Source organism: Bidens hawaiensis, unplaced genomic scaffold, assembly GCF_021521415.1.
Source record: "Bidens hawaiensis isolate Kalapana, Puna unplaced genomic scaffold, B.hawaiensis_p1.1 tig00026381_1, whole genome shotgun sequence".
In the NCBI taxonomy this organism is placed as follows: Eukaryota; Viridiplantae; Streptophyta; class Magnoliopsida; order Asterales; family Asteraceae; genus Bidens; species Bidens hawaiensis.
In genome coordinates, this window is record NW_027494244.1 from 198,132 (window position 1) to 224,321 (window position 26,190).

General features: G+C 32.7%; 3 protein-coding genes and 1 pseudogene across 3 annotated transcripts; 2 read left to right on the forward strand and 2 right to left on the reverse strand.

Annotated features, from left to right (window-relative positions):
• Positions 1–489: 489 nt before the first annotated feature.
• Positions 490–2,133, reverse strand: LOC143573339 (putative disease resistance RPP13-like protein 1 pseudogene; annotated as a pseudogene).
• Positions 2,134–2,960: 827 nt separating this feature from the next.
• Positions 2,961–8,557, reverse strand: LOC143573333 (putative hydroxyacylglutathione hydrolase 2, chloroplastic). Its single transcript, XM_077058239.1, has 8 exons — positions 8,424–8,557; positions 7,431–7,613; positions 6,519–6,722; positions 5,408–5,531; positions 5,218–5,318; positions 4,925–4,999; positions 4,732–4,830; positions 2,961–3,214 (listed from the first exon to the last, which is right to left on the reverse strand). Exons 1-8 carry the CDS (start codon positions 8,481–8,483, stop codon positions 3,068–3,070), a joined length of 993 nt encoding a protein of 330 aa, XP_076914354.1. The 5' UTR covers positions 8,484–8,557; the 3' UTR covers positions 2,961–3,067.
• An 8,697-nt stretch (positions 8,558–17,254) lies between these two features.
• Positions 17,255–19,394, forward strand: LOC143573323 (uncharacterized). The gene is made up of 2 exons (XM_077058231.1): positions 17,255–17,414; positions 18,515–19,394. Exons 1-2 carry the CDS (start codon positions 17,284–17,286, stop codon positions 18,966–18,968), a joined length of 585 nt encoding a protein of 194 aa, XP_076914346.1. The 5' UTR covers positions 17,255–17,283; the 3' UTR covers positions 18,969–19,394.
• Positions 19,395–20,762: 1,368 nt separating this feature from the next.
• Positions 20,763–23,074, forward strand: LOC143573324 (syntaxin-22-like). Its single transcript, XM_077058233.1, has 7 exons — positions 20,763–20,985; positions 21,960–22,053; positions 22,176–22,315; positions 22,390–22,464; positions 22,527–22,684; positions 22,762–22,862; positions 22,956–23,074. Exons 1-7 carry the CDS (start codon positions 20,792–20,794, stop codon positions 23,019–23,021), a joined length of 828 nt encoding a protein of 275 aa, XP_076914348.1. The 5' UTR covers positions 20,763–20,791; the 3' UTR covers positions 23,022–23,074.
• Positions 23,075–26,190: the final 3,116 nt, after the last annotated feature.

The following is a 26,190-nucleotide window of genomic DNA, read 5'->3' on the forward strand; positions in this document are numbered from 1 at the left end:
GCAAAATAAACAAAAAACTTTGTTTATGTTCGTTTTTTTAAGCAAAATAAACGAAAACATTTGTTCGTATTTGTTATTCAAGCTAAATAAACAAAAAAATTTGTTCATGTTTGTTTTTTAAAATAAATAAACTAAAAAATTTGTCCGTATTTGTTGTTCAAGCTAAATAAACAAAAAATATTGTCCATGCTCGTTATTTAAGCTAAATGAGCAAAAAAAAAACTGTTAAATAAATTCATTGTTAATTTTGAATCATTAGAGAGAGAGAGAGACCTTCAGACTATGTCGATACGGGGGATGAGACGCCGGTCACTGCCATTTTTACTGTATGTTTCTTCTAGTTTTGGGCACTTGTATATATGTAAGATCAAAAGTGAAGGTAACATCATTTCTGGTAGATGCATCATGTTTGGGCACTCTGAAAAAGAGAGATGTTGGAGGGAGGTGTGGGGTACTTGCGGATGGGACAATAACAATAATTTGTTCAGACTAGGGCAACCTTAAAAAAAACTCATCAGCTACAGATGTCGCCAAGTCACTCATTAGGTCATGCATCACAAACAATGATTCGTTACTAGGTGCATGTTGGAAAAATGATCTTGATAGCAGCTCATCAAAGTATTCATCACCCAAGGATTCTCCTGTTGAATCACTTGAGGTTGACCGGTACAAAAACCCTTCCGCCATCCATAATTGAACCAATGGCTTCTTGTCAAACACATAGTCTTTTGGGAACAAGGAGCAATATGCAAATAATTGTTTCAAATGTGCAGAAAGATCTTGGTAACTTAGTCTAAGAGCTGGGACGATTTCCTCCTTAATGGGTAACCCCCATATCTCACTGTCTAACACTTTCTTCCAATACTCTTCTTCTTCTCTTTTTGTACCCAATAAACTCCCAAGTAGAGGTGTTCAAAAAAACCGGTTACGGAACCGGTTTGGCCGGTTCAACCGGAAACCGGTTTTTTAAAAACCGGTTTTTTCAAAAAAACCGATTTGTGCACCTCTACTCCCAAGTGCTTTCAAAGCCAAAGGCAAGCCAGCACATTTTTCCACAATACCTACACCGTATGGTTTGAGTGACAAATGCGAGTCAAAGTTATTCACACCCAATGCATATAGAGCAAATAAGGACATAGCATCATCATGTGACAGGCTTTGCAGCTGGGTTAGATTACCATAACCCAACTTTTCAAGCAACTTATACTTCCGTGTTGTCATGATGATTTTACTTCCATGAGCACATGCATGAAACGGGCCAACCAGGGTTTCCCAATCTTGTCTCCTTTCACTCCATACATCATCTAAAACCAATAGAAATTTTTTCTGCTTCAGGCGTTCTTTAAGAGCTTCTTGAAGCAGATTAAGATCTGCAAATTCCTTTGTTTCCCCTGTCACGGATTGAAAGATAACTTTGCTAATACCGAAGCTATCAAACTCATCGGAAACACAAACCCATGCCTTGAGCTCGAAGCGATCCTTGACTTGTTGTTCATCATACAAAAGTCTAGATAGAGTTGTTTTACCGACCCCGCCCATACCAACTATGGGAACAATGCTAAAGTTTTGAGCACCTCCTTCATCCCGCAACAACTCGCGGACCAATGCCTCTTTCTCGGTTTGTCGTCCAACAATACTAGATGCATCGACCATAGAGGTTTGCAATCTTCTATTAATATCTTTTGGCCAAGTTTCCTCTTTCACAACAACTAAACCAAGAGTAGTTTTCTGGTCTACTAGTTCTTGTAATTTAGCCGTAATGTTTTCAAACTTGTCATGCGTCAATGAGAAATTAGTGCAACATGTTGGGATTAGCTTTCTTACCTTGCTGGTCATGCCTTCTGACTCACCGTTGAACTCACGGTGCATAGCTTCGGTTGCCAAATCATCGAGTACGTCGTCTATGTTGTAAGCCAAATGTTGGAGATCATTCAGCCATCGTTTCACAGATCGATTGGTTAACTCTTTCTGAGAAGCATCAGTAAGCAAATCCTGTATCAGATTTAACGATCCCTCCAGTTTCTTGATCTCAGCATCAATTCCCTTGTAGTGGTCAAGTTTTTTGAAAGCTGTAGTGGCCAGCTTCTCAAAGAGCACACCCAGTAAGGCAGAAAGCACGATTTCAGCCATGATTATGATTGGTTATAGTTGTTTTGGTGATTTCAATCTTATGGTAAAGGCTTATAATTATGTTGGTCAACCACGCAAATCAACGTCAGGACAATTAATAAAAAGTGGGAGTAGGTGTGGATTTCCAGTTGTCCACTAACGATATAAAAAAAGTTATTTGTCCTTTCATATTTTTTAATGTGATAGCATTAACATATAGACACCAAGTCTGAAATTGCCCTCGGATATATCCACGGGCCATGAATAGTGGCCAAAGTGACAGTTAACACGAATATTTGTAATTGTTAATTTTAAATAGTCATTAGTCTAGGCCTCTTAATTTGATAATACTAATATTTACTTAAAGGTCCCTCTCCAACTCTATAACAGGATTAGTCAACTCTTGTAATACATAGAGTTTATATATTAATCAATACCAGATTTCAGTAATATAACATGGTTCAACACAAACTTATGCTGCTACAGTGACTGACCACTTTAATGCGATATATGTACCTGACAGAGAGAAAAATCCAGCCTGAAAATACAGCAATCTTAAATAATCATACCCTTTACCTAATATTCATGACAGCTTGGACATTAGACCGAAACCCCTTGTGATGAGAACAGTGCTTTTTCTTTTTTCTGTGGCAACTTCATAACAAAAAATTTCTAACAATGTGTTTTCAGTTGTGTTGCAGCTCATCTAGGTTTTCATGGCTACGGTTCGGTTGGGTGATAACTACAATACTGCCCTTACTTAAATATTCACTACACATAAGGGGAAGTTTATCATCATTTTTAATGTATTGAGTTATTTAAAGCAAGAAGATTACAATACTGCCCTTAGCTGTATAAAACCCAACACTATGCATACTTGCTAACTCAGCCTTCCAAAATGCTACCAGGCCTAACTTCTTATGTGCAGGACAGGAGAAAAGGGTATCATGGGAATTATTCAGAAATTATCCTTAGCTTGTCGGATCACACCTAACGCTTCCGCGTCACTTGCATGTGCTGGAATATTCAATATGCGACGTATTTCTTCGCTTGAAGTACGCAGAAAAGGATTACATGATTTCTCCTTCTTTAAGGTAGTTGGAATCTGATGCATAAAACCAATAGTCAGCTAAAAACCAATATCAAAATTTGATCCACAAAAAACCTCCCGAAAAGATATTATAATGATGCATATAGTGCAAGACCGGGTCCTAGTTGAACCAGGCCATTTTCAGTATCCGTTAAAAAAGGCTTGGGTCATGTTGGGTTGACCCAAAAGCTCATTTTGTCCATTATTAAGAATTACATATAAATAATTACACAAACAGTATTATTTATCTTTAAATAAAACAATCTAGGAGGTTATAAGCTTGGTTTAAAAAGGCGCGCCTCAGGCGTGAGGCGCTCGAGGCGTTTTTGAAACGCCTTATTTTACGTGAGGCGATAAAATACATGAGGCGCCCTGAGACGACGCATTAGTGGGTGAGGCGTGAGGCGCTTGAGGCAGCGCTTCATGTGATGCAGTCTGGATTAGATATAAACCGTAACTGTTTGGGACCATTTGCTTAAAATATTAACGTTGGGAACATTACCAGCCATATAATATATATATTTATCATTCTATCTTCAACTCAAATCACTCTTTAATTTTCATATTCAAAGTTTATCTGCTCCTAGATTATTACTCCCATCTTTTTTAATTAACTCAAACTTATCTTCTCCTAATTATTACACATCTTTTTATGACTCAAGGTATGTTTTCTTCATTATTCCTTTTTACTATACATTTATACTTTCTTTTATTATTAAAGTGTAATACATTTTTTATATTTAATCAGCTCGTTTTTTAAGAATGTATAAGTGTTTTGCAACTTTTAAGTATGTTTTTATAATGTTTAAACTACATATAAAGTATCCATGTTTAGTTTTATAAATATGTATTATTTTTATTATTGATTAACAAGTAGAATATGTCAGGTATAATTAATTTTTAGTATTTTTTGTACTGAGCGCCTCACGTACGTGAAGCTCACGCCTAGCGCTTTGCGCTTCGTTATTTTTGGACCAAAACGCCTCGCCTCGCCTAACGCTTTTTTAAACCAAGGTTATAAGCATTTAAAAATAAAACCTGGGTGACTTTCAACTAATTTGACTCGGTTGAGATAAAAACACTACCAAAATCGACCCAACATAACCATTTTTGACTGATGGCAACATTTTCGTTGTTTTTAAGTGTATTCATGTCAACATATAATAGATTGTGGCCTTGCATCCAGAAGATATCTTTATTTTTTCTTAGTATATTTGATATTAACCAAACAGACAAACAAGTAACTTAAACTAAAATCAAGTCAAAAGATGATGTTTGTATACATTAAGGGCAAACTAGTTTCACAAGACAGATAATGCAACATTCTTTGGTACAAAATAATACCACATTTAAAGTTCAGTTTAGAGATGGCAAAATGGGTGGATTCGGTCAACAGTCAACACCAGCAAAGTAAGGTTTAGTATTAAAAGCAGGACAAAAAAATTTGATAATCAAGTAGTTTCCCTTTTTAGTTTTCATAAAAGCTTTAGAAACACATGATCACATCATAACTGAAAATAAATACAAATTACCGTAGGCAAATTCTTTTTACAAAGAGAGGCTATGTTGGCCGCATATGATTGTAGTTCTTCATTCCCAGGCTCAATAGATAGTGCAAACTTTGAATTACTCTGTCAACAACATGCTCATTATTAAACTTGCCACAGAATGCGAATACTTTGCACATGATTATTGAAAAAAAAAAACAGAATGAACTTAAATTACCAATGTATATTCATGCCCACAGTATATACTTGTGTCTTCTGGCAACAATAGTAACTTCTTAAGGGACAAATGCATCTGAAACACAAAAGAGAACACTGTTACACACAGCATAAGTCAATAATGACCAAAAAGCAAACCAAAAGATGCCTCGCTCTTGCTTTAGGATTAACAATCAAATAAGTGGGTGGGTGGTTTTTTTTTTTTTTTTTTGGGGGGGGAGGGGGGGTAGATGGTAAGATAGGTTTAACACTTGTTTTATTCACAACTATAAGCATTATAATATGGGAGATTACCTGTTCAGGTGTTCCTTCAAATAGTTTGCCACACGACAAGCTGAATAATGTGTCTCCGGTGAAAATAGCCCCGGAGGCTGGAAAATAGAAGCTAATATGGCCTGCCACCACAAAAACAAAGAATTAAAAATTCATTACGTCTGAATGTATTTATTTAGCAATCAGTTGAAAAGCAAATTGATGAAAAAACCTTTGGTATGGCCCGGGGTTGCAATCACATGCACCTCGTGTCCAGCAAACATCCATGTATCACCATCATTCAAGCTGATATCAATACCAGGAATTCTATCCTTGTCTATATTCGATCCAATTACCTGTAAGATTGCAAACATAATAGAAATTAATGTAAAACATATATGATTAAGCAAACTCTCACATAAACAAGAAAACTATACTAATAATAAGAAGGATAGTAATAAGAACAATAATTACTCATCACACAAGAATTGTAATGTTTGATTTAGCATGTTGATTAGTAGATATAGACGACTGATTACCAAGTACCTAAAATACTACAATAATAAACTTAAGTGTTCAAATTACAGTAAATAAGATAGTCAAAATGAGTCAGATTTACTTCCATAATGACGACTAGAGTATAAACAAGTAAGAATTTTTAGAAAGTCCCTGATGGAATGTAAGTAGCAATATGAACTTGGCAACAAAAAATGTAAACGAACTGAAACGCTCAGTGAATCGGGTGCCGTCGGGGGGAAGGGAGGAGTTTGTTTATTTAATAAATAAATGAACATGAACAAGAATCTTTGTTCATGTTGTTAAACGAGCGAACTAGAAAACATGATGCGTTTGTTCATTTATGCTCGTAAAGGTTTGTTTATGTTCATCAGTTTACCTTTGTTTAAGTTTGTTCATTTATGTTCGTTAATATACTCATTTAAATTTTTTAGGTACATAAGATAACAATTTATTTTAGTTTTAATAGATTTTAGGCCCAGCACATTTTTGCTTACATTTCCATTTAACCTGTTTTAGCTCAGTTATGTTGGTTCATGAACCGTTCGTTTATATAGTTTAAAAACGAACAATAACACGAACACGTTCATTTTCTTAAAGAATGAACACGAACAAGAAAACCCCTTCCGTTCAATTGTTCGTGTCCGAACGGTTGTTCAGTTAAAGTTCAACGAACGAACATGGACATCCTTCGTTCGAGTTCATTCAGTTCGTTTACAAGCTTACTCAAATATTAATTTAAAATGTATGCAAATTAGGTCAAGTTAAGCAAAAAAGTTTAATCACCAAAACATTACAAATTGCTCCAAAAATCATATATAACTCACCTTTGCACCATACCCCGCTTTCAAATCCACGTTCCCACCAGTATGATCATGATGATGATGAGTATTTAAAATGTAGTTAAGATTTCGATTGTTCCTGCTTAACGCATCTACTATTGGTAGAGATTCAGAAGGATCAACAACTCCAACTGTGCCTGTATCTAAATCATGCAAAAGATAGGCATAATTGTCCTTAAGACATTGTACCTAACATAAGCACAAACAAGAAAAACTTTAATACGGTGTATAATTTGTTGAAGTTAGAGTATGTTTGTGTTTGTTTGTTTAACTTAAAGATAGGCATAATTGTACTTAAGACACGGTACCTAAAATAAGCACAAAAAAGAAAAACATTAAAACGGTGTATGTTTGTGTTTGTTTGTTTAACTTTAACTGACAAACGATCAAACACGAACAAGTAACCGAACATTGTTTCTTGTTCGTGGCTCGATCCTTAAGACAATGAACATGTTTGTGTATGTTTTAATGTCTGTTCATTAACATATACAATAAAGGTTCACAAACATAAACGAGTGAACATAACTGAAGTACTGAACATAGATGAACAAACATAACTAGGCCAAACTAGTTATAAGCATTGTGAAAAACAATGTGTTGGGCCTAAAAAGTTTTTAAAAGTATACCAACCAGTAACGGGCCCAAAAATTTTAAGTAAATATATTAATGAAGTACACAAATGAATTTAAACACACGTGAACTAACGAACATAAATAAATGAACATAAACAAAAATTAAATGAATGTAAACGAACATTCATGAACAAAATGAACGAACGAGACATGTATTTATGTTTGTTCATTTAACTAAATGAACAAAAAAGAATGAACTGTTCACTAAACGTTTAGTTTGTTTACAAGACTAGGAGCTGCAAAACTGTATGAAACAAAAACCTACCAGTTCAATTTGCAATGAAGAAGACATGTTTGAAATGCTACACAAATGAGAAACACCAAGCGATCGACTGACTCCTCGTATGGTTTTAAACGGAAACGAAAAAAACTGCATAAACCCATACATAAGGTTTTTCCTAAGGCAGAGCTGCCTCATACCTGGCCACATGCAATCCATCCTTCTCGCCTAACATATTAAAAAAAAAAGTTTCAAATAGCAATACAGAAATACAGCTTAACAAAAATACAAATGACTCTGCAGTTAATGCGGTAAAATATCGAAGATCGGTCAAGGACCGATATTTGAGACATCGATTATCACATTGAGATATCGGTGATTTTAGTATCATGCAGAATTTATGTATATAGCAATTTAACAGTAACACTTCAGTATACATGCTCTCCTACCATGAACAAATTAACCTTTTGCAACTTACAAAACAATGACAATTGTAGCAAGTAGGAACTGATTAAGACTTAAAACACTAACATTAAACACTAACGATTGACAATTAAGACTTAAAAAACTGATATCGGTCAATATCGCTGATAGTATCGGGACCAATATTTTGCACCGATATTTTACCAAGGGACTCCGACTGCACTAATACATGAAAGCTAAACATATTATTGACATCAACAAAACTATCTCCTACAGTAATACACAGTGTTGTATCAGATTAGCTACTTGCAATAAGAAATACACAAAATCCCTAATTAGAATATCGTATTCTAATTCGGTTATTCTACAGCAATTGAATCCGTAAATCTGAATGACGAAGTGAATTGAGTAAATAATGATTATTATTATTATTATACATAATATTGATGATACGCAAGTGACATATGACGCTACAGATATTAATTAATGATAATAAATTGATTGATTGAAATGAACAGTCGATACAAACAAGAGTGAATTAGGAGAAATATTCAGATTGTGATGTATATATGTGTGCTGAAATTAGGAAGAAGGATAAGAAGAAGAAGAAGAAACCTGAGGAGATGGAAGTGCAGACATGGCGGATGGAAGGAGTGATCTGCACAGTAATTGCATTTCGGTGGGTGTGTCAATACCTTTGCTTTAAGGGGAGGCACTACCTGGAAGTGAAGAGAGAGAAATATGAATTGAATTGAATTGAAATGATGAGCATTAATTAATTAATTAATTAATGGGTATGGTATGGGTTGCATTACATTACACCACCACGCTATCCACGCCTTTCTTTCGTTTTTTTTACTCACTTTTCTGTATCATTAGTGATTTTTTTTATGCTTCCAAAGGAACGAAAATTTCTGGTAATCCAATGGTAAAACACAACCTAATAAGCTCACCATGTCATGTTTACCGAGGAAGCCGTCGTCCTAAGGCCTGTTATTTTAAAACCGAGTTAGGATTAAATTCAAACTTGAGACCTTGTAGTCTTCAGCATAAATCTTCACTTCTTTCCTTTCCAATACCAGTTAAGCCAAAGGTCGTTGATTGGTATCATGAGTGATTATTATCTACTATTATAATAAACAAAAATAATTATTGTGCCACATGACACATAATTGTCCAATTTTTTACCAAGTGGCATCAATATTGCTAAATTTTGAGACTCATAGCTATTTAATTAAAACAACTAAAAAAATTCTTAAACATTCCATATTAATGATTTATCTTTAATTTCATAGTAGTAAATAAAGTAAAATTAATCATAAATATCTAATTAAAATAATTAATAAATATTTTAAACATTTCATATTAATGATTTTTTTATAATTTTATAATAGGAATAAAGAAAAAAAATAGATATAAAAGAACATATGTAAAACTTTTGACACTCATTTTAGTGTGTATAAATTTGCTCTGTATGTTTTTAGTTTATTAGTGATCAATTCAGAAGGTGTCACGATTCGTCTTACTTTAAGCAATACGAAAATGGTTCATCTTATTTGATTATTTTTTACTATTAATTGTATATAATAAACTTTTTATATGTATTGACAACTTTTGCTAAAGTGAAATAATTCAGCACTAAAAAAGAATAGTAGATTGATTATGGCGCATACATGTACTTTCTTTCATATATAATAATTATTTGTCTTTTTTGTCATATGTTAGATGATAGTGAAATTCATTGTGCTTATATATTCATTGTCACAAACTTGCATCAACTAGAGTTTCGGATCAAACTAATATAAAAAATGAGTTGTTTTGTTCCCTTGATGATATCCATTTATATTCATTAAACAAAATTCATATCTTCTTGAAAGAGTATCTTGGTGGTGATAATATTGTGTTGTTTGTTATAGGCACAACACTCATTTTTTTTAATCTTACAAGTTAAGGTCAAAAAGTATACTTGACTAATATAAATGATTGGAAAATGGTTATAATTACGAGTGTTGCAAACCGATTTTATACAAAATCATTATAAGGACTAAGATCACGAGTAGGGTGTTCGAAATGATAATCTATTTCTTTTAAGTTGGTTGTTTATTTTTATTACTATTTGTTTGTGTTTTATATTCTGTACATGAATCTCAAAATTGTTTGATAGATCTGGGAGGAATGATGGTTTGTTTTCAGTGAGATACTTATTTGTTGTGAATAAAATCTTTGCAACAGCTTTTTTTACTTTGATTTGTGTAATGGGTCACAATAAGTTTCATTTGAAACATGCCCACTTTTAGTATGACTTGGAACATATCAGGCAAGTTTAGCTTGTATTCGACCCTTTAAGTAAATGGGTCAAATTTGCTACTTGTGTTCTCTTATAACTGGCAAAAAGGACGGGTCGTGTCAATCGGCGCAACGCATAAGAACCGGTTTGGTCGGTACAAGAACTGGTTATTTTAAGAAAAACATTACTTTTGGTTCCGAACATGTTTTCTTCACATTTACACACAAATATAAAACTCACTACAACTGTTTAGTTTTTTGTATATTGTTGGAATTGAGTAAAATGTGTTAATAAGATGGATTGTTTGAAACTGAAAAAAATTGTGATAACATGCCTATATTAGTATTATGATTTCTTTGCCGATATTACCAAATATGCAGTTGATCTTGCTTCTAATTTTATAATCTAAAGCATTTATTAGGAAAAAAAGACATGAAGTAAGCCATACAAGTTTATTTTGTTGGTTATGAATGACTAATAATTTAATATCATTAAATCCTCAATTTGAATCCTTTGGTAATTTTTTTTACTGATAAAAACTCTTGCAACTGTTAATTCAGTAGCAATATATGATGAAACTAACACAACAATATAATTAGAAACAGTTTTTTTATATTTCTCATCTCTTGTGACTTTTCAAGAATTTTGATATGTGTTTTTGTACATGATTATTACAACTTGAAGAACCGGATCATATAATAAAATAACGAATGAGATTTAATTTTCCAAACCCGTATAATACACGGGTTTATAACCTAATTATCTATATAGATAAACACTATAATTTTGTTGCGACAAGTTTTCTTTTAATAAGTTTAGTTATGATATTTATTTAAATCACATGTTGTCTAAATATTTATGATAATGTGGCTTGATGGTTGTTCTAAACCTTTGGGCATTTTTAATTGGCGCTTGTTCTAACCCATATGAAGCAACAAGTTTTTTTTTCTTTTTCTCACTATTTTCCCATTTGATAATTTTTATACCCATATGAAGCAACAAGTTTTTTTTTCTTTTTTTTACTATTTTCCCATTTGATAATTTTTATGGTTGTTCTTTGGGTATCCTTCAATACTGTTGTATACATGTTATAAACATTTGATACTATGTTAATTACTCGTGTAGCACACGGGTTAAAATAAATAAATTTATTTAAATAATAACACAATATAAAATATAAAAAATATATTCAAAAAATATAATGATATATTATATGGTAGAATAAATTACATATTACACAATATGGAAATAAAAAGTTGTTAGAAATTTTATAAATCTCTAAATATTTATTTGTACACAATACTTGTAGTTTTATTTGTAACTTTATTTTCTATATAAAAACATAGTAGTTTCACATTGTTTCTGACTTTCTGTTTATAACTTTAAATAATGTCACACGTAACTATCATGACTTAAAATAAATTGTCTTAAAAACAAACCAACCATCTAGAATAATTGACCTTAGCTCTTATTAATCTTTAATGCAAAATAAAAATAAAGTGAAAATTTCATACTTTGAAATTAATCATTTTATCTAAAGGTATAAGATTTTCTTTAATAATAAAAATGTGAGTTCCAATATTATTTTTGGATATGATTTCGGCTTCTATCACTGTTATCTTATTGTAATTTCACATATAGTTTAGTTTCACTGCATATATCAATTTTTAAGTTAATATTTTAAGCAACATTACTTCAACGTCGACTTTTATGACTAATCTATAACTTGACAGCCTTAGATTTTAAGGTCATTTAAAACATCAGGAAACTAATACTTTCTTATAACGTATCATTTTATGACTGATATAACATGGATAGCGAACGCTTGCTAGTTTCTTGAGCGACCACATTTTTCGGTGCAAGTATAACTCACTCACTAAAAAAACTATATTTTTAAAATATTCAATAATAGAAGAATATACGAAGTCAATTTATCATATGATTAATAGTGTGCTAATGTCTAACATGTGTATTCCAAAGATAAGTGATTTTATCCACCTGAAAAACCAAAACATATAGTCTAGTGTTTATATTTTTGTGAATTTTTAAGATTATGAACTTAACATAAATGGTTGGTTGATTAAATAGTTAACTAAAAATAAGTTGTAAATGGCTAGTTTTTAAACCAACCTGTGGACCAAAACTCATTTTAATCATAAATTGTTTTGACTTGAACCATGTTTGATATTTTAACCGGCTAAAGAAACTCGCTCGTTTAAGTTAACACAAACACTAAGAATACATCAACAGTGAATTTGTCTTTTCAGGGTTTGAAAGAAAAAGACTTGTAATTTAGTAAATAATCATATATATTTAATAAGTTAAATTTTATTGAAATTTGATTTTAAAATTAATCTTGCCTCTTCATCTAATAAAATCATTTCTCATAAAACCTTAGTTAATATAATATATTTAAAACCATAATTTTTGGAATCATTATTCAATATCAACGTGAAAATTGGTTACTTAAAAAAACCTAATATTAATAACTAATATAATATATTTATATAAAACAAAAAAAAACATATTTATGTTGGTATTTAATTGTTTAAATCAAGAAAGTGTTATTAAAAAGAGAAAATGAAAAATTAAAAAGTAAAAAAATAAAATTCAAAATTATTAATAGAAAATAATTATTAAAAAGAGAAAATGAAAAAGTAGAAAGTAGAAAAAAATTAAATACAAGATTATTAATAAGAAAGAGAATTGTCAAAGGCATTTAATATAAGAGAGAGAGGGAAAAATTTTTGTAAGAATGAATTTGATGATTACATATGGCACTTATAATAATTTTTATTTATTATATATTATAGATTATCCCATTTGGATTTTGCATTTGCTTTTTATGCATTTTTATTAATCTATTTGTTTGAAATATTTTAACTGAATTTTTATTTGGGTTTATTTTCAAAACTATGATAAACAAATTCGATGTCTGTCGAATTCACATCGACTCACCCTCGTAATGCCCTAATTTTTAACGATCGAGTAAACATCATTTTAAATATGTTAACAAGTATGTTCGATATTGGCCGAATTCACATCGACTCACCATCGCAATGCCCGGATTTTAACGATCAAGCAAACATCATTTTAAATATATTATTTGGATCATAAGCTACATCGTAATCAAGTTCGTGTCATTTTGACCATAAGTTGTACGTGTGCCGATACAATTTTGAGCGTTTACATTTTTTCCTGATTTAGTGTATGTGTCATAACGAACTTAACCGATTCCGACCAAATTTACATTGCTACGCCGCCTCAACGCCGGGGGGGGGGGGGTGTTTACCTAGTTGTAATAAAAAATGGTTATCTTAACCGATTTTTATCTACTCTTTATCTATTTTTTTAACTTTTAAAACTAATTTTATGGGAATAGAAATTTACATAAATCATATATGCATTAGGGGTGAGCAAATTAACCGTCATAACCGCAAACCGAACCATAACCGATATAACCGAACCGATTTTAACCGATAACCGATATAACCGATGGGTCGGTTTAATGAATTTTTGAAAACCGCCAAATGTGGGTCGGTTTTGGTTAATGTTAATTCCAAACCCGCCATAACCGAACCGTCTCATTTATGTAACTATTATCGAAAAATAACGGTTTGGAAATTAGAATTAGTGCATGAGTAGGATATTTTTACACATTTACACTTATTGTCGTTATCAAAAAAAGTTCTACACACCTAGCGACTATTAAGTGTTCACAATCATACGGAAAGATTGTGTATTTTAATCACGGTTAACCGACCCATAGCCGGCTCGTTATAACCGTTAAAACCGATTAACCAAAACCGTCATGACAGATCGGTTATGATTATGGTTATCTATTAACCGCTATATCGATTATGGTTATGGGTTTAGCCTAAAACCGCCCCAAACCGACCCATGCACACCCCTAATATGCATATTACTTTATTGGTGATACCTGAAGTGGTTGTATAATTACATATCTTTTTGCCTACTATATATTCCACGCAAGAGGTAAATATATCATGTGGTTTAATGGCCATCTGACCATTTTGAAGGTCCAAAGCAAAGTAAGTTACGAGACTTTTTTCGAAATAATTCGGTTCAAAATGAGTTGGGTTAAAAAATACAGTCCAGATCTTTGAACACGACGCCACTGGAAAGAATTATTATCTTATTTCATTTATTTTTTTACCTTTTTCTCGCTAATGGTTAATAAAATTGTTTTTAACAACTCAGAAGACCATAGATATGTGAGAGACACTTTAACAAATCTTGCATCTTGTTTCATATTTAATATATTAGTTGAAAAAACTGCAAAGAAAATTATACCAAGTCTAACTCATAATGATTAAGAGTTTACTAGGATGATTAGTGGAAGCAGCTTCATTCCAAAATGAAACAGAACAACTAAAATGAAAACCGAAACAAAACGATTTCAAAAAATCTAAAAATTAAAGTTTTGGTTTCGGTTTGATTTTATCCTAAAACCATACCAAACAGCAACACGCACACCCACTACAATAGAGACATGCTTAAGTCTCTAAGAATCTAACCAACCATCACCTGCCTCAGACAGCGTTGGTAAGAATTCATCGAGACTGCCCCTCAAGGAGTCAAAGGTATGACCCACACATAAATGAACGGCCCAAAAGTTGTGGGCCTTTGTTATAATTGCATGCAAGATCCAAAAGTTTTGCTAGCTATTCTCGTCACATTTGTGGGCCTTTAGACCAAGTTACAACCCGTGTATTCTTACTAAGTTATCTTTTTATTTTCTTTTTATATTTGACATTGCTAAAATACTATTACTATAAATAGAAACTTTGGTGCCTGGTGCCTGGTGCCTGGTGCCGCAAGTGGCTTATAGGGCTACTTGGCGGCACCGTATTGGTCGGTGAGTTTTGTTTTTTATTTAGTTCAATAACCATAATAAATATAATAGAAACGACCAAACGCCAATTTTTTTTGTTTTAGTTCCAGTACAATAGCAAACCTGAAAGAAACAGATCGAGTTCGCGTAGACTCGTGGCCTTATTTAAAGTCCATGACCGACCGCGCTTAATTTTTATATTTTTTTAGTTCCGGTATCGTAACGTACGTAATCAAAACCGACCGAATTGGCAATTTACCTCATCGATGCTCGAGACCGATACCGTTCGAGTTTTACCACCAACAAGATTTGTCAACTAAATAAACATCATTTTCAATAATTTTGTTTTCTTAAATGTTAATTTGGCGAATTTAATTTTTGGGTTTTAACGCACAAATTTTACCAATAGTGTATATCTTGTAACGAAAGCAGTTGGTGCTGACCAAATTCGTGTTAACTCATCATAGTAATGCCCGGGTTTCAATGCTGGGGTTTTGCCAGCTGCCCTTACGCAATATGCCACGTTGAGAAACTAGTTATATATATATATGTGTGTGTGTGTGTATTGGATCATTTCAGAAGTTTTTTTACAGCGAGAAGTGCGAGAACGGAAGGTATAACTCCATTAATCCCTAATTTCACTCCCTTTCTTATGTGTAAGTGTGTTGTGTAGGTGCATATGTGTGTGTGTAGGTACGTATGTTTGTATATGTGTATGTATGTTTGTATGTGTGTAGGTACATAGGTTTGAATGTGGCTCGGTACATTTATATGTTTGTAGTTAGGTTTAAATGTGTAATTAAAACATGATTACAACCAATCTACATATATGTATGTAACATCATATGAAAGGGAGTGAAATTAAGAATTAATGGAGTTATACCTTCACTTCTCGCACTTTTCGCTGTAATATCACTTCTCGCAAGATCCATCCCATATATATATATATATATATATATATATATATATATATAAGAGATTTTATTCCTCTTAACGCAATTACCATTTTATTTACTATTTAGATTCATAATATTTTAGTGTAAAAAATTTTATTTTCGTATTTTTTTTAAGTATTCTCAACATATCCTCTATTTTCATCTCTATAATTACACTAGAAAATATTACATTTATCTCTCTCTGCTCAATTAAATAATATTTTTTATACATTTCCCTCTTAGTCCTAACTAGTTCAAAGAAAATATTAAAATGTAATAGGGGCAAACTTTATTTATTCAAATTTACAAAAAAATCACTATATTTTCTCTCGTCACCTTATAATTTACAATAATAACCACTAAAAACCTCATCCTCTAATTTGCAAATTTTCCATATATAATTTTTGGGATAGGACGAGAATGCTAGGCCATACTTTATTATTTGTTATATATATATATTTATGTATATTTTAACTTTTAAAAATACGTTAGAGGTTTTTATTTCCTTTCCTTTACTTTTTGTTCAAAATAATTATAATATTTAACAAACTAAAATGTTAAACTTTAACTTGGGTAAATGTCAGTTTTACATGTTTTATTTGTCGGTTAAACGCTTTTTAAAACTTTGTTTTCATATTTTCTTATCGTTGGCCTTTACAACAACCAAAACATTTTTCATGATTTAAAAATATCTCGTCCTCACATGTTCTTGTATCCGCGTTTCGAAGTTTGATACAACGTATTTAAATATGTTTTTTTGGCTTACAAGTTCATGTTTACGAATTTTTGTTGTGCCGCCGATACTAACAGTATTTGCATCGGTTCGCTGATATAACCTGTCGTTTTTTTATTTTACATATGATAATTTGTTGTATTTTGGCATTAATGGGTTGATTTCTTTTGTGTAATTCTGATGTCGTAACATGATACATGATGATTTCATGTCGACTCACAACACGTTTGTGGTTTAACGTTTTTACTTATGTTTTTTTGTTCGGTTCAATGGTCCCATTGCGAAGCACGGGGTCTTAAATCGTGGTTATAATTTAGTTAGAGTAGTGGGTTAGTGTACATTAGGTAACACAAGCAATTACGATGTTTTCTTAGTGTCTTATGTGACTAGTTTCTTGCTAGTCTTTTGACTATTTTTTTTTATAAAATTAGCCATTAAAAGAAAGACTACACAAGCAATTACCAATATAATCATTACATAACAATTTTATAACACCTCATAAAATTTATAGGATTTATCTTCTTTTTTTACAATTAAAACAGAAAAAAATGTTAAAAGCATTTTTAATTAGCAACCAAGAATGAAAATGCATATGATCTGATTTCTCCAAACACAACTACATTAGCGAACAATAAGTAATCCCCCCCAGTTTTCTCACAAACAAAATGGTGTTGTGGGAGATAACATTAGGAACAGCGTATTTCTTAGGGTTGAAGAGGACATACAAACTCGCTCTTAAGATCCAACGCCGTCTTGTCTCTCCTAAACACCCTAAGATCCGTCAATACCTTCAAAGGTACCTTACCTATCATCTCTCTATTGCTTGCTTATTTATCTGATTTTTTATAATCAATTTCTAATAATACTCTGCCAATTATGCTCTAGTTTAGTTACCCTATTGATACTTTGGGGGCTTCAATTGCATTTGTTTTGTTCAATTCTATTGTTGCAACTTGTGTACCACATTATTTACAATAAGGTCGGATCCCGGGCTCTAAGAATACCATTAAACGGGTCTGACCATTTTCTCCTTAAATAAACCGGGTAAGACCCGCGAGACCTGAACCGATCAAACCCGTTTATTTACAATAGGGTCGGGTCCCGGCTCCTGAGAATACCCCTAATAGGAAGAATATAACAAAATGTAAGCAGACAATGGAAGAAATGTGTATGAGTGAGGCCGACGTCTGTTGCTGCCAAACATGTTGCAGAACCAAATCACCGATTCTGTTAAACGTATGCTAATTGTTCTATGATTCCATTGTTTTCGAATCAATTTTCAAAATGTGGTTGGCTACACCAACATAATAAGCCTTTAGCTTGATTCGGAGTTTAGGCGGTGTTTGGGAATTGGGATTGCTTGTTTAAAATGCTTATCTACTCATTATGTTTTGATACAGCGATTAGCTGATTTGAGGGTGTTTGGGATTTCTTATCCAAACGGTTTTCTGATTATTTGACTGAAGTAAGTGGCTTTCAATAAGCATTTTTGAAGTTGCTTTAAACTGTTTACTTCAAAAAAGCAATAACCTGGTAGTAAACAGTTTTAATAAGCAATCCCCTCTTGTCGGTCCACCTTAAATCATACTTATGCAAGATTTAAGGCAGTCACAGTCTTCACCTTTTGTGGTTGTTAAAGGAATGAATCAACTAGAATTAGTTACAAGTTAGTTAGCCAGTTACATTATTAGCCTATTAGGTATATTTTCTAGTACAAATAGAAGATATATGTATTAATTACAATTTGGAACTTATAATCATGTTCTCTCAGTTTCATACTCCACTTTCTCTAGTTTTTTAGATGGTTATTGGGCATAGTTTTAGACAAGCATCATAATTTATAAATGGATCTGATAGATAATTATTTGTTTAACTTTTGTGTTTGTTGTACGATAGGAAAACAAGATCCGTATTTGATGTGGCGCTAAAGGTTCATCGAGAGGTACAAAGAAGAGACATTGAAGTAGGTAGAAATCTTGGAAACTGGATCTTAAGATGGCTGGACAAAATGAAACCTGGCGCGCAGATACGCCCAGGAAAACCTCCAGAAACCGACCATACTAAAGTCAAGCCCACAAAACAACCGTTGACTGACACTTTTAACCCGAAACCTCCACAAAGGGCTGGAACATCTGATATTAAAAACAAGGATCAAGAATCTGCCGGTAGGCGTCATTTTAGTTCAAGACAATATTGTCATGCTGCATATCCAACCGTTGGTATGATGACGAAGCCTGTTGGAGTTAATACTCAGTACAGACGGTTCAGTACTTTTGAGTTGAAGAATACAAGATTAGGGTTTGGTGGAGTGATCCGAAATGATATAATGTGGTGGATGATGCAGAAATAGCTCGTGATAAAACCATGTGATCCTACATTCCTACCTGTTGGTGTGGTTTGCATTTTGAATATAGAGGTTTAAGTGGTTTCAAATGAGAACGATTAAATGATTAGTAATTATACGAACCACTTTTCGATGTTTGGATTATATTTCATTGGATGATGAAGACGATACAGTACAAGTTTTGTACCATTTTTTAACACATTCGAGCCAAACTGGAATATGACCTTTTTGATCTAAAATTAGTTTTTTTTTGTGGAGTCATGCCTTTACATATGCTTATAGGTGAACATTAGTCGTTTATATTATGAGCTAAAATCGAACGTATAACCAATGTTCTGGTCTTTAAATTTATATGGCCAATTTGTTTCAGTTGTAGATGATTTGGTTAATTCGGTTATTGGAAAAGATAGTTCACTTGATTCGATTAAGGTTATCCGCGGGCTTACTTCTAGATTTTAAGCTAATTTCAATCTTTTCATCTATAATGAAGAATTAATTGAGCTTATATGTCATTTATAAAAACGATACAAAGGTTGGTTTGATGTCGATTCGATTAATTGTGTTATTTATACACGTATAACTATGGTTGCATCATAAATTCGGTCATAGTAACCGAGTCATTGGTTTCTGAATTACCACGGTAATATGAAAACTTTTTGGTTGTTTCGTATTCGGTTTTTGGTTTTTATGTTTAGTTTACCTCTCCTGATGCCATGCACATTATAAGATAGTTGAGATCTCACTCATTATATAGAAAAACAATTGGAGTTTATCTACAATGTAGATTCTACATCATCACAAATATTATGAACGTTTAGTTATTCTCGGATCTTCAACCACCATCACATGTCAACGACCCTACAGACACTGGTGCCACCTCTTTCGTGTTCAAAACCAACTTTTCACAACTTGACATTCCTTTTCAACTCCAATGCACCATTTTGCTTTATATTTAGTTTGCGAGTGTAAAACCGAACTCGAGTCTTATCAAACCAGAGAGATGTATTCAGTCTTGCCTTGTCAAACAAATTACCTTCGCTTTTCTCCTAAGACGATATAACTACATTTATCTCCGCCTCAGCACAGTTCAAATTTCACCCTATCACAACACATGTTCTTAGGTGTGAAATGTGCAACCACCAACTGCACACATGACACCTACATGACATCTTATCTTCTTTTTTTCTCAACACTACCACAATGTATGGCTTTAGAACACTAAAACCTTAACTGTTATGTATCGTGTTATACTAGAATGAACTTTAATAAACACATAAGATTTCGTCTCCTTGTGTTTCCTCCTATCGCTTCCATCTAACACTACTCGACGCTCCCCTCCCAAAGATTCAACCACTCTCTCCTTCACCCCTCACAAAAACACAACGGACGTTGCCCTTTAGAGAAGAGCGAAAGCCTAAAAGTCTCTCTCTCTCCTCCAGTAAATCTCTCTCATAGATTGTTCTCAATAAAGACAATACAGTGTAGTAAAAATATACATATTATTTAGCGGATATATGTTAATACATCATGTATATAAAAAATATATATATACTAATTGTATATATAAAAAAAAAAAAAAGAAAAATGATTATATTTTAGAGAAATATATATGTTATGCGTTTTTAGTTTAAAGAAGGTAGTAGTCGTCGGCATTCATGTCACATGTAATAATAATAATAATAATAATAATAATAATAATAATAATAATAATACAGTGTCTTTCACACCCTGTGTGTGTCGTGTCTTCTTCTTCCTTTTGCTTTTTCCCATCACCCAATTCTCCTTCATCATCAGTTTTGCCCTAATTCTCTACAATTCAAATCACTGATATGAGTTTTCAAGACATCGAAGCGGGTCGGCCGCTTAACTCCCGACGCGTGGGCAATACGGGTATGAAGCCCCAAGACCCGACCCAAGCAATAGCTTCTGGAATATTCCAGATCAACACTGCAGTCTCCACGTTCCAGAGGCTGGTAAATACACTTGGTACTCCTAAAGACACCCCTGAGCTTCGTGATAAACTGTACGTCTTTTTCAAGTTTTTTTAATGTATCTTTTTTATTTATTTCAGCTCTTTACGTGTTTTGGTGCATAATTGAACTAGATATCTATGTCGATTGTGAATAGTTATGATCGTGGTTGTGTAAATGAGCTGATCTGGTCCGTTTTGACTTAAGAGAGCTCGAGCCCAGCTCGTGGGTCGTTTTTTTAAGCTCGAGCTAGGCTAGTTTATTATCATTTGGTTATATACATTTTTAATTGTTTTTTTATATATTGAGAATGATCTTAAATGAGCTTTAGCTCAGCTCAAGCTCGTCTGCAGTAAACTTAATACGTAAAATTCCAAGAGTTAAAACTTGAACACAAGGCTTGAGCTCAGGCTTGATTGATTACCAAACGAGCTTTATTTGAGACTCGGGCTCAGCTCGTTTCGAACTTTTTATCGATCCAATCATGATGCACCCCTAGTGGTTATCTGTATTTTGTTCATTTTTCTTTTGTAGTCGTTTTAGAGGTTTGAATTAAGTATTTGTTTAACCTTTTAGTATTAGGTGTTCTGATCATATTAATCAATTTCATGATTTGGCGTGTAATTAGGCTCTGGATTTGAATTTGTGGTTGAGTTTGATTATATTTGCTTAGCTGCAATTGTGATTTGTTGACAAACAGTTGGATCCAAGACTTATTGTCTTAAATCATAAAGTATTAAATTTGAATGAGCATTGTCTTGTTGAACAATAATGTCTTAGATCATACCAGGAGCAGTTACTAACTAAGATTTCTTTAAAATTAAATCAATTATTAAAAGCAGACTTCATGACTGGTCCACAGAGATATTTGTTCAATAATAGAGTTTAAATTTATTTGTTTGGACACAATGGGCTATAGACAGACACATATCCAATGTTATGAGATTTTTTTTATCTGATTTACATTTGTGTCTCTGATTATTATTAGCAACTGACAAAGATTACTTTTTTTTATTGTTCATGTTAGACACAAAACAAGACTACATATTGGGCAATTGGTGAAGGATACATCCGAAAAACTCAAGCAAGCTAGTGAAACAGATCATCGTGCTGAAGTTAGTGTAAGTGCTTCATTTTCTCGTTCTAAAACATATCATCCATAATGCATGCACAATGTTCAACCACCTTCATAAGTTTTATAGTTAGATGCAAGCTCACTTTATTTTCTCGATTTTCTTTACAGGCTAGTAAAAAAATTACAGATGCTAAACTCGCGAAGGATTTTCAAGCAGTTTTAAAAGAATTTCAGAAAGCACAACGGCTTTCGGCTGAAAGGGAAACAGCTTACTCTCCTTCTGTTCCTCAGCCTATACCTTCATCACGGTAAATAATCATGAAGTTAATCTGAGTATGTGCCAATTTACCTTTTTGTCCTCATTAATGTACATGATTTACAGTAATGAAGCCAGTGAAGTGGATTCCAGCTCAGGCAGAAGTCCAGAACAACAAGCCCTTCTTTTCGAATCTCGAAGGCAAGTTTTGTGATATTCAAGGGGCACTCTTGTAATTTTGTTAAAAATGTTTCTTTCTGCAGACAAGAAGTGTTACTATTGGACAATGAGATTGCATTCAATGAAGCTATTATTGAAGAAAGAGATCAGGGAATACAAGAAATTCAAAACCAGATTGGTGAGGTGAATGAAATATTTAAAGATCTTGCTGTTTTGGTTCATGAGCAAGGGGCTATGATCGGTGAGTATAATTTTCACTTTCTTATTCTCTATTTTTTTTTGTATGTTCATGTTGTGGCTCTGATTGATTTGTTTCAGATGATATTGGTTCAAATATTGAGAATTCTCATGCTGCAACTGCACGGGGAAAATCCCATCTTTTGAAAGCGTCAAAGGCTCAAAAATCAAACTCTTCCATGGTAATCTTTTAGTATTTATAAGTTGTGTGTAAGTTACCATGTTCATTTTTCTGTTTCTAAAATGTTAAATTCTTTCACATTTGGTCAATGCAGACTTGCTTACTTTTTGTGATCTTGGGAATTGTGCTTCTCATTGTGGTCATAATACTTACGGTTTGACCGTTAATATTCATTCATAGATGTCAAAGTATCTACAGTTTGTTTATTATGTTGATCAGTTTCTATAATCGATGATATAATGTAAACAAGGAAATATGTAATACCTGATAATCCAGTGACGTTTGAGATTGACATCTTCTTAATCTGATCGAGTTCCCCTTTAGGGTGTATGGTTAGGATGGAGATTAGGTGTTCTTGATGAACACGATTTGAGAGAGAGAGGTAGGGGATGATTCTTATGGTGTTATTATTCATCATTAGTTATTAACCTCTCTAATAAGCTCTCTATATATACACCCAAGGGGAAACCCTATTAATGTTAGTAAGGGTAATTCCGTCCATCAAGGATTTACCAGTTATAAACATAAGGTTATTTAGGTCAATGATCAATAATAAGATAAATAATTATAAGGGCCATATATAAAATATATATTTATTCTAACATTCTCCCACTTGGCCTAGTAATTATTTATTATGAGCATTAGATTAGTCTGATCAGAGGTTAATACTCATTTTAGTTCTAAACCCAAATTGCAGCAGAGAAATACAGTCGTTGAATCAATATTCGACTCAGGACCCCCATTAATCATACTACAACTCAAATTTAAAACCTAACTTTAGGATCAAATTGACAAATAAGCCCTTACCGTTGATTTGTATAATTAGTGTCTATACGTCTTTAGGCATGCATGAACGTATTTAGAGACAAAACAAATTTTCAACGTATGAGGAAAAATTAATAATTAATCATTCATAGTACGATACGCAGTTTGGTCATTGGTAAAACCCGTCTCTATTATTGGCCATTTAGGAGACTTATGGGTGACAGACCTTTAATTAGTGGATCCATAAGCATATCATGAATGCATTCGATACAAAAGTTTAGTTTCCTCTATTTGTTCTTAAGTCATAAGCGAACAATAATTTAGACTTGTATCGAATTCTAATGCAGCTCCGCTTGAACTGTTAATGTTCAAGAAATAAGGGTAGCTGACTTTATCACAATAAGTCTTCAATATTGGATTTATATGAAGTTAATAAATTATGAGTCAACTGATAAAGTTTTCCAACAACATTTAGTGACACGTTGCGTTATGATCAGCAACATATTATGTCATTATAACTTAGGTCGTTGTTATCAGTTAGTTAGGACTCCTTCATGAGATAGTAATGTCTGCTGACATAAGGATATACCCAGAAGTTGACAAAGTTAGAATATTAGTAGTCAACCGTTTTTTAGTTCTCACTTCTTCTTCTTTAAATTATTGTGTCTCGTTTCTTAGAGATATTGTGATATTTTATCAGATGCTTCACAATAGAAATAATTAGTCTAGTTTTTAGCAATGTGACCAATATCTAAACGAGTATAGATTTGAACCTTCTTAATGCATCTAATTAATGATGCATAAGGAAATAATCTCATTTATCCTATTAGCCTCTAAAGGAGAGCAATATTGTATGTTACAAGTGTAAGGACCCGTTTCATGTAAAACATATAAAACTAATGAGTCTATCTCGGTGTATTTTGATAACTATTAAATAAGAGGTATCTCCGAGATTGATTAGGTCAAGATATGCGTTAACAATACTTTGACTCATGTAACATATACTTGTCAAAAGAATGTCATCTATATAAGGACAAGTTTACATTAGTTGCTCCCACTCATCTTGAGGTAGGTAAATCAATCCACTTAGTTCTTGATGAAGAGAGTTGCATTATGATTTCATTATTGATTCTTGCATCAACCCATACATGGATTTTATTGACTTACAAACTAAGTGTTCTTAACCTTCAGTTTAGAACTTACAGGTTATTTTACGAACATGTAGGCCAGTGTTAGGGAAAGTTGTTTTAATGTTCATGTAATGTAGCTCTAAATTATTATAAGCTACTAGAACAGTGATGATCCTCAAAGTAACCTTTTGTAAGACAAGGAACTAGGTTCTTTGATAATTTATTCCCTCTTGAGTATACCTTTATCAATCAATTATACCTTTAGTGTATTAACGTTATTCATTCAGATTTAGTTTAGTAATGACTACCTTTTAGGTAATTCAACCAAATCCCAAACGTTATACTATTTTAGAAGATTGATTGATACTAATGGTTTAATTAGAAGAGGTAGGATCATTAAACCTTCCAAAATCCATTTAATCTTTAGTCAGGTAGGGTACATAATCATCAAAGTTAGTAGGCCTTTGAGACCTAGATGACCTCCTGAGTTGATTATTGGGTTTATAAGGAGTTTCATATTTTCGGGTATGTTAGGAGCAATATTAGTTTCTAAGTATGTAAGAGTTGGTGCAGTATGGTGTACAAGAGGTGTAATCGGAGTTAAAGTAAGCGACAATCTCTCCCCCCGCGTCTTGTACTTAGCCAAGTTATGATAAGGACTTTTAATGCTCCTACTGACCTTAGAAATATGTAAGAATTCAGCATGCTTAGGGTCAACATCAGAAGACCAATAAATTCTAATTGAGGATTATATTAATTAGTCTTGGTAAGAAATCTAAGTTTTCCCATATTTAGGTATCCAACAAAATTTGTTAGGAGTAGCATTAAATGTTAAGGAGACAAGATATAATGGAGCAGTGTCTTATACAAGGGATGTTTTATGAGGTAGATTAAGTTGTTTCTCCCCCATCTCTTGCATATAAGGACACTCAGTGCTCCCACTGATCTTTTAGGCCTCTAAAACTCCATACAAGTTTTGGCGATTCATGTCATAGGAAACTTTCATACAGTTTAGACTTGATTTCCTTATTGTCTATATTTCATAAGAAATTTTAAGGACATATTTAGAAGGAATACTGATAAGTATATATGAATTGATTTCTTTAAAGAACTTGTCCAGTAGGAAACAGATTAGATACAAGTTGATATTCTTCTAAGCTCCACTAATAGCAGTGAATTATAACTTATGGTGGACCTCACTTACTCCCTTTATCCAGTTTATATTTAGGGCATTTAACACATGCTTTCAAATCACTAAGAATGAGATTTAATGGCAATTCATCCTTTGTCAACCGAGTCATGATTTCTCATGAAAATTTTGGTCTTAATGGATGAAGTACGTAAGTCTCATTTATCTTTTGTTAAATTCTCATTTCTATGATAACAAAAGGTTGTGAAATTTGTAGCATCGCTTAGTTTTATCTTATAAGGTTT